This window comes from Mesocricetus auratus, unplaced genomic scaffold, assembly GCF_017639785.1.
Source record: "Mesocricetus auratus isolate SY011 unplaced genomic scaffold, BCM_Maur_2.0 Super-Scaffold_100014, whole genome shotgun sequence".
Taxonomy (NCBI): domain Eukaryota; kingdom Metazoa; phylum Chordata; class Mammalia; order Rodentia; family Cricetidae; genus Mesocricetus; species Mesocricetus auratus.
The window spans coordinates 6,522,185-6,529,257 of record NW_024429197.1 but is presented as its reverse complement, the minus strand read 5'-3'; the positions used below and the strand labels follow the sequence as shown (position 1 = coordinate 6,529,257).

The window sequence follows — 7,073 nt, the reverse complement described above, 5'->3', positions numbered from 1 at the left end:
TAGGTGATGTCTCCAGCTCCCTGCCCCGCCTTACAGTCCCAGCAAACTGTTCCTACACACCTTTTCTGCCTCTCATCTTTCTCCAATGGGGGCGTGTTTCTTACCTACAAGGGGTCCAGCAAGGATACTGAATAGCTGTGAGGACTGGGCTGGGGTTTGAACCCCAGCTGCAGCCTTGAAGTCAGAACCTGGCCTCGGGGAGGAGTGCATCTCCCAGTGTGGGGGCTTCAGTTCATCGGCACCCCAGACTAGACTGAGCAGGCCATTCTCTCCAAGACTGGTTTCTCCTGGAACAGAAGGCTGGGAGGGATCCTGGTGTGAAATACACATTGCTCACGCCCTAGTGGAAGCAGGAATGGGGGAGGGGGACAGAAAAAAACCAGAATGCACAGGCAAAGATGAGACAGAATTTATTCTCATCAGGTAATTTCCAGACAGGATGGGAGCCACAGAGAGGCCCCAAGAGTCCCAAGGGGACCCACCTCAGAGGCCTTGCCTGAGGATCCCAAGCCCAGACACTGGGTGAATGGGGTGGGTGGAAGACTGGGTGTCCCCCCCACCTTGTGTCCTGACCGTGTTTCCCACTTCCATAGGAAGGAAGGGCAGCTCGGCTACATAGTACTATAATATATAGAAGCGCAGGAGCTGGCCGCGGCACCTGGGTGGGGCTGAGGCCCCTGATTATTGCAGGAGGGAAGGGGCTCAGTGCTGGTGTCTCGCGGGGTGCTGTGCTGGCTGTGGGCAGGGCTGGGCAGGGAAGGGGGTTGCCCTTTCCTCTGGGATGGGGCTCCTTGGGCCCCGCTTCCCCCAGGGTGGGGCTTTCTCCCCCCGGGGTGCTTTTTATGTGCTTTGAAGACCATTTTTGCATTGTCAGGAGTGAGGAAAAAAATATTCTGACATGGTAGAAAAAAAGATATTTACATACCCTGGTGGGCCGTTGACAGGAGGTGTTAGCCTGTGGGTGATGGGCTTCCCAGAGCCCTCCCATCCTAACAGACCATGGCTGGGAGGAAAGGGGCCCAACTAGAATTTGGTTGTCATGTGACCTCAGACAAGGAATCCCTTCCCTGGGCATCCCTCTCTGGTATAGGAAGTTGTGGGATTGGAGCTTAGAGTCTGCCCCATGCTGCTGTTCCCAGCATGGACAGGGGTGGCAGGGATGGGCAGTGAGAAGTTGGGAAGAGGCACCACGGCCATGAGAGCAGATGGCCAGGCAGCCAAGCCCCTCTGAGGGCATCTCACTCTGCTGTGACCCTCTATGGGAGGTGGCCAGAGGGACTGGCCAGGAACCCTGTTTTCCTATTGAGCAGCAGGAGGAGCCAGGCAGAAGCTGAAGGTGGCTCCCCAAATAGGAAGGAGGCCCGGACCTGAGATACAGCCCTGGTGGGCTCACCCAGGCTGGACGGTGGGCCTGGTGCTGGTGCGGTTCAGAAGCAGCCCGGGCTCCAGCCTCCAGGCACTGGGGGAGTAGATGTGAGCCTCTGTCTGGTCCCCACAGGTATTGGGGACCGGACAGTGTCAGCTCAGATTCCTCACTAACACTATCACGCCTCCTCATTCATGATGTGTTATTTGTGGTCACACATATGTGGCTCCTGCCCTAGTGGATAAGCACATACATGGTAACCTGCACACATCTGTGCTGGGCCTGACTGGGAACAGAGACATGATCAGACATTGTTTCTACCAGCTTCCAGGACCTTGTGGGAGCACACCTTGACCATTGCCTACATGCATGTGCACACAGGTAGGTAAGTGACATCACTGTTGGATTCTGGTGTTGGAGACCCCAGGCTCTAGACGACATAAGGTCCTGTGCCTCCAGAGGGCAGGTGTCCCATCCACCTGGAGCACCAAGGACCTTGTCCCAGGTGCCTGACTCCTGTAACTGTAGGTCCTGTGGAAGGCAGAGCTCAGGAGCTGGTGGCCCTGCGGAGCCCCTGACAGCTGGTATGACCAGGGCCAGGTGGCCATGAGTCAGAGGTGCCGGCGGGGCCCTTGAGTGCTGCTCAGCTGGGCCCTCATGGTCTGGATGCTTCCCAGGATCTTCTTCTGGTGGCCCATGAGGGTGATGCCAAGGGCACGCACATCCCTGAGGAGGGAGCGAGATCCACTAGTTTGGCCTTAGGAGTCTGAGAGCTGGGAAGAGAGCCCACTGCTCACCCCTGAACTGCTGTGGAATTGCCTCTGGCCCTGCACCCTCTTACCCGCCCTGTCACTCACTGGGCATTCATGCGAAGCACCATGCCAAGGGAGGAGTACCCGCCGGCTGCAAAGTGGTCCCGGTACCGGCCCATTCGAATGGAGTCCAACCAATCCCCCACAGTGAGGTCCCCATTGCCGCTTCCACCCCCTCGGAGATCAAAGCAGCTCCTGGCAAAGGCAGGGGGTGGGCACCTGGGAGCAGAGAGTTCAGTGAGCATTCTGTCAAGGCTCTGGCCTTCACCAGGGTCAAGGGCACCAGGCCCTCTCTCCCTCCATCCCGGCCCTACGTAAGGTAGAAGATTTGCAAAGCACTCTGGGAAGGGGGCGGCAGGGCTGGTGCAGGGCCCAGGTACCTGCTGACCGTGGCTGTGGCCCTAAGGTTCTCGGGGCTGTGGATCAGGGCATCGAGAACGCTCACGACATGAGAGAAGCGAGGTCGCTGGGCACGGTCCTTGTGCCAGCAGTCCAGCATAAGCTGGTGCAGGGCACGCGGGCAGCCCATGGGTGCTGGCAGCCTATAGCCCTCCTCCACTGAGCTGATGACCTGGGTTGGGGTACAGTGTTGGGCTCAGGATGGGTTCCCTGTTGAGGCCTGACCGCTGTGCCCCTACCCTGGGCCCCAGACTCACATCCTGGTTGGTCATGTTCCAGTAGGGCCGTTCACCATAGGCCAGCACCTCCCACATGACCACTCCGAAACTCCACACATCGCTGGCTGAGGAGAAAGTGCGGAAGGCAATGGCCTCGGGCGCTGTCCATCGAATGGGGATCTTCCCTCCCTGGGATGGATACAAAAATATTGAGGGGCTGACTGCTGGGCTTGTCCTCTAACCCAAGACAGAGTCCTGCTTCCAAGCCCACCAACCAAGAACGCCTGTTTTAACAGAGCCCACTACCCTGAGTCACTTGAAACATAAGCAAGACAAGACTAAAGGACCCTGAAGCACATGGTGTGTTCCATGGAACACACTAGAACATGACTGGCTGCCCACCAGGCTTTGGAGATGAGACAACTGTAAAGCCTTGCCTATAACCTCTGCTCACAAGAGGAGTTGGAAACGCACCGCAGTGGTGTAGGCGGCTTCGGGGTCATCCTCCAGAGCCCTCGAGAGTCCAAAGTCTGACACCTTGCACACCAGATGGCCATCGACCAGGACATTGCGAGCGGCCAGGTCTCGGTGGATATAGCCCAGGTCTGAGAGGTAGCGCATGCCAGCGCCCACCCCTCTAAGCATGCCCACCAGCTGCACGATGGTGAACTGCCCATCATGGGTCTGCAAGGGGATACAGAGTGGTGTGGGCTTTTGGGGGGGCCTCCTGGTTCAGGACTGGGGAATATCCCATGATTCCCTAGAGACTGGAGAGGACTCTGCAGTGGGCAAAGTGAGGTGTCTGGCTGCTTACACTGGCTCCTGGAGGTGTCTCCTCTGGGGAAATAGAGGTAAGGGTTACAGTCCAGGTCTGAGAGCCCACAATGAGTACCTAGCAGTGGGGGCTGCAAATGTAGTCACTCCCTTCCAGCGGGTGATGCAGGTGTAATGGAACATGTCATATACCTTAGCTTGGGGCAGGGCAGTAGGGGCCCCTGCAACAGTGGGACCCTCATGGGAGGGGGCCAGTTAGCAGTTTGATCACCTGGCCCTTAAGAGTCCCCTCATACCTGCTGCCTCCTCCCCACGTGTGTGAGACACAAGCTTGGGTGGGTGAGGGTGCTGCTTACAGACAGACAGCAAGGGAGCGCACCCCACTTGTGAGGGGCAGTGATGGGTGTGCACCCCCCACCTGTGAGGGGCAGTGATGGGTGTGCACCCCCCACCTGTGAGGGGCAGTGATGGGTGTGCACCCCCCACCTGTGAGGGGCAGTGATGGGTGTGCACCCTTCCCCCCAGTGGGGACAGACATACCCTGAGGAAGGCATCCAGAGAGCCGTTCTCCATGTACTCGGTCACGATCATCGCCAGGCGGCCTGGACAGGAGAGGGGAGATGGAGGCCTGGTGTGGGGGGGCAGGGCCAGGGCTGCTGATCAAGGACCCCAAGAACACAAGCCCACCGGGGAGGTGGTCAGGACAGTTTTTAGGGTCCGACTAGGGTCCTGGGCTCTGAGCACTCCAGGGTCATCTAGGGACCTGAGACACTGGGACAGGGTCAGGGTGGCCCAACAGATAGGCCTGATCTCTCTCTGAGCAGGAATGTCCCACAAGGCAAAGCTGCCCTTGTCTGGCACCTACCACGTGTGACAACACCCTCAAGGCGGATGATGTTAGGGTGGTCAAACTGGCCCATGATGGCTGCCTCGCTCAGAAAGTCTTGTCGCTGTCTCTCCGTGTAGCCAGCTTTCAGGGCCTTGATAGCCACAGGCACGTCCCGCTGGCCTGGCACCTGCAGCCGCCCGTAGCACACTTCTCCAGACTCCCCTGTGGGGCCCAGAAGGAGTGGGCCGTCGTGGAACCCAGCTCCCACTCAGGCCCACTCTCTCCAGGCCTCCAGTATTAGGTGCTGCAGGGTTCCCATTCCCTACCCTCTGGCCATGGGTCCCCGCCCATGCTACCCCTCCCTCCCAGCCTCTGGAGCTCACCAGAGCCTATGATCTTCTCAATGTGGACCCTGGATGCCTCGATCTCTCGGGTGAAGCTGCGGCCTGCTCGACCTGGTTCCTCATAGGTGTGGGGCTCTGCACAGAATTGAGTTTCTGGGAGCTTCCCCGGGGGGTGATTCAAGGGCAAGAAGACAGGTGGGGGTGCTGAGGAGTCAAGGAGAAGGCCCTCAATAGGGACAGGAGGAAGCTCCCTCTCCAATATAGCCTAGGGGGAGAGGGTGTCTCTGGGAATCCCTATCCATACTGCCAGACAGCAGGGCCCCACAGTGCTTACCACAGGCGTAAGCGGGAAGTCTATGGCATGGCTCTGTGTTCTTTAGTCTCTGGTTAATTCTGACATGTCTGATGGTCCCTGTGCACCCCCCGCCCCCATGAGCCCTGAGTCTCTGTAATCTTAAAATTGCTCTTAGGGTGGTATTGCCACTAAGAAAAGGAGTTCACAAGTGCCAGCTTTGCCTGAAGGTGGGTCACTAGAAGATGGCTATGATGGATCCCGAGGCAGACTTGAGCCCGGTGGGAATGAGCACTCTGACTGACATTAATGGGAATAGTGGTGGGATGTGGAGGGGGTTTCCCCTACATCTCCCCTGCTTCCTGGAATCTCCACAGGACCCTGACAATTTCAGGGCTCTCGTCCAAGACCGCACAACTCCCCACCAGAGAAATCACACATGAACTATAAATGAGTGAATGTGGCTGGGCCTTGCTCTGGCCAAAAAGCCTTCAGCATCCTCCAGGAGGCAGTCCTCCGGCAAAGTGGGGGTGCTCTCCGTAACAGCTAGCCTTAGCCTACAGGCCCTGCCTGGCCTTTTCTACAGAAACCTGGACCTGCCAGCCCTGCACTGGGTCCTGCTGAGGCTAGGCTGTGCACTCACCCTGCCCATTCTGGTAATGCATCTTCTCCTCATCTGAGTCTTGGAAAGCCTTGCTGTAGCCGCAGTGCCTGCATGGGGGTGGGGTTAGGGGACAGTCATCACCCTGCTGGGGCCAGGACAGCCTAGACCCAGTCAGAAGATGAATTAGGGTGCCCCTCTCCCAGCACAAAGTCTGCAGGGGAGGGTCCTTGCTTTTGGGCTCACAGCTCAGCCCACGGCGACAGCCCCAACAGCCACAGAACAGTTATAATCTACAAAATGCTCCCAGAGTGATTGACCCTCATATAGGCCATGCTTGCAAATGCACGACTTCCAGGCTCTTCGGGACCACTCTAGAAGGTCCCTTTTTTCCCTGCCTGGGTGTGGCTGAGATTGGCTGGGTGGGGCTGAGGTGGGACTGGATATGGTTGGGTTGTGGCTGGGCCTGATTGGATTGAGGCTGAGGAGGGGCTGAGGTTGGCTGAGGTTGACTGAGCATGGCTGGATTGTGGCAGGGGGAGCTGGGTTCTGGATGGGCATGACTGGGTTGTGTCTTGGGGCAGGGCAGAAGGGCACCTACCTCTTCTTGCAGATGAGAAGTAGGAGGAGCACCACCAGGCCAGTGATGAGTGTCAGGCAGATCCAGACGATGGTCCTAGTGTCATAGCGGGGCCCTGCAGGAAGGCATGACCCTTTGCAACCAGCAGCCAGCTCTGTCCCCACCCCGCACTAGGCTTCCCTTAGACCCTGTAGCTGGACTGCCTGGCTTCCCACTGTGCAAGCTGTGCATGCTGGGGACAGTTACTTGCCCTCTTTGACCCCCCCAAAAAAGAAGAGTTGAGAACCACCCGTGCTGCCTGTCAATCTCCCAGCACCAGGAGTGCGTTGAGAGATGTGAGTGCTGGTCTCAAGGGACCCTCTTTCAGCCCTGTAAAGTAGGGCCTGGCACTGTCTGCAACCTACCCAAGGCTCTGAGAACTCTAACTGGAGGCCACACAATAAATGGGATGGAAAGGGCATGACTGCCACCTTTGGTATCAAAGGGACCTGTAAACACTGGGGCTTGTGCAAACCTTTAGCCGCTGGGCCCCCTTCTCAGGGTCTCTGATTCAGGGCAACAGGCTTGGGAACTAGTACTTTCAACAAGACCCGAGAGATGTGGACGCTGTACACACAGGGAAGCCTCCACAGGCTGTGGAGAGCATGAGCTTCTGAGAGATGTCCCTGGGACACCCATAAGGTTGTCTGGAAAAGGCTTCAATCAGGCTCAGGAGAGGCCTGCAGGTGAAGGGGCCAGCCTTCACTTTCTGCCTGTAAAGATGCAGCCCCACTGGGTTGGATACTGAGAACAGGGGTCCTGTGGGCACAGTCTGGTATGGCCACAGGCTTTCCCCTGCTCACACTCCCCCTCCTAGCC

The 7,073-nt window shown here is 57.9% G+C and overlaps 1 protein-coding gene across 3 annotated transcripts in view; it reads right to left on the bottom strand.

Annotated features, from left to right (window-relative positions):
- Positions 1-394: 394 nt before the first annotated feature.
- Positions 395-7,073, bottom strand: part of Epha8 (EPH receptor A8) — a 28,339-nt gene continuing 21,660 nt past the window's right edge. Inside the window, exons 8-17 of one of the 3 annotated variants that reach the window (XM_040756331.1) lie at positions 6,237-6,330; positions 5,678-5,745; positions 4,782-4,946; positions 4,435-4,620; positions 4,110-4,171; positions 3,270-3,479; positions 2,835-2,984; positions 2,559-2,749; positions 2,224-2,397; positions 395-2,092 (exon numbers count right to left, since the gene is read on the bottom strand). In XM_040756331.1, the coding sequence (XP_040612265.1) occupies positions 1,978-2,092; positions 2,224-2,397; positions 2,559-2,749; positions 2,835-2,984; positions 3,270-3,479; positions 4,110-4,171; positions 4,435-4,620; positions 4,782-4,946; positions 5,678-5,745; positions 6,237-6,330 (1,415 nt within the window). In that variant the 3' untranslated portion in view covers positions 395-1,977. The remainder of the gene's footprint in view (positions 2,093-2,223; positions 2,398-2,558; positions 2,750-2,834; positions 2,985-3,269; positions 3,480-4,109; positions 4,172-4,434; positions 4,621-4,781; positions 4,947-5,677; positions 5,746-6,236; positions 6,331-7,073) is intronic. The other 2 variants (XM_040756332.1, XM_040756333.1) reach the window with 2 other exon arrangements.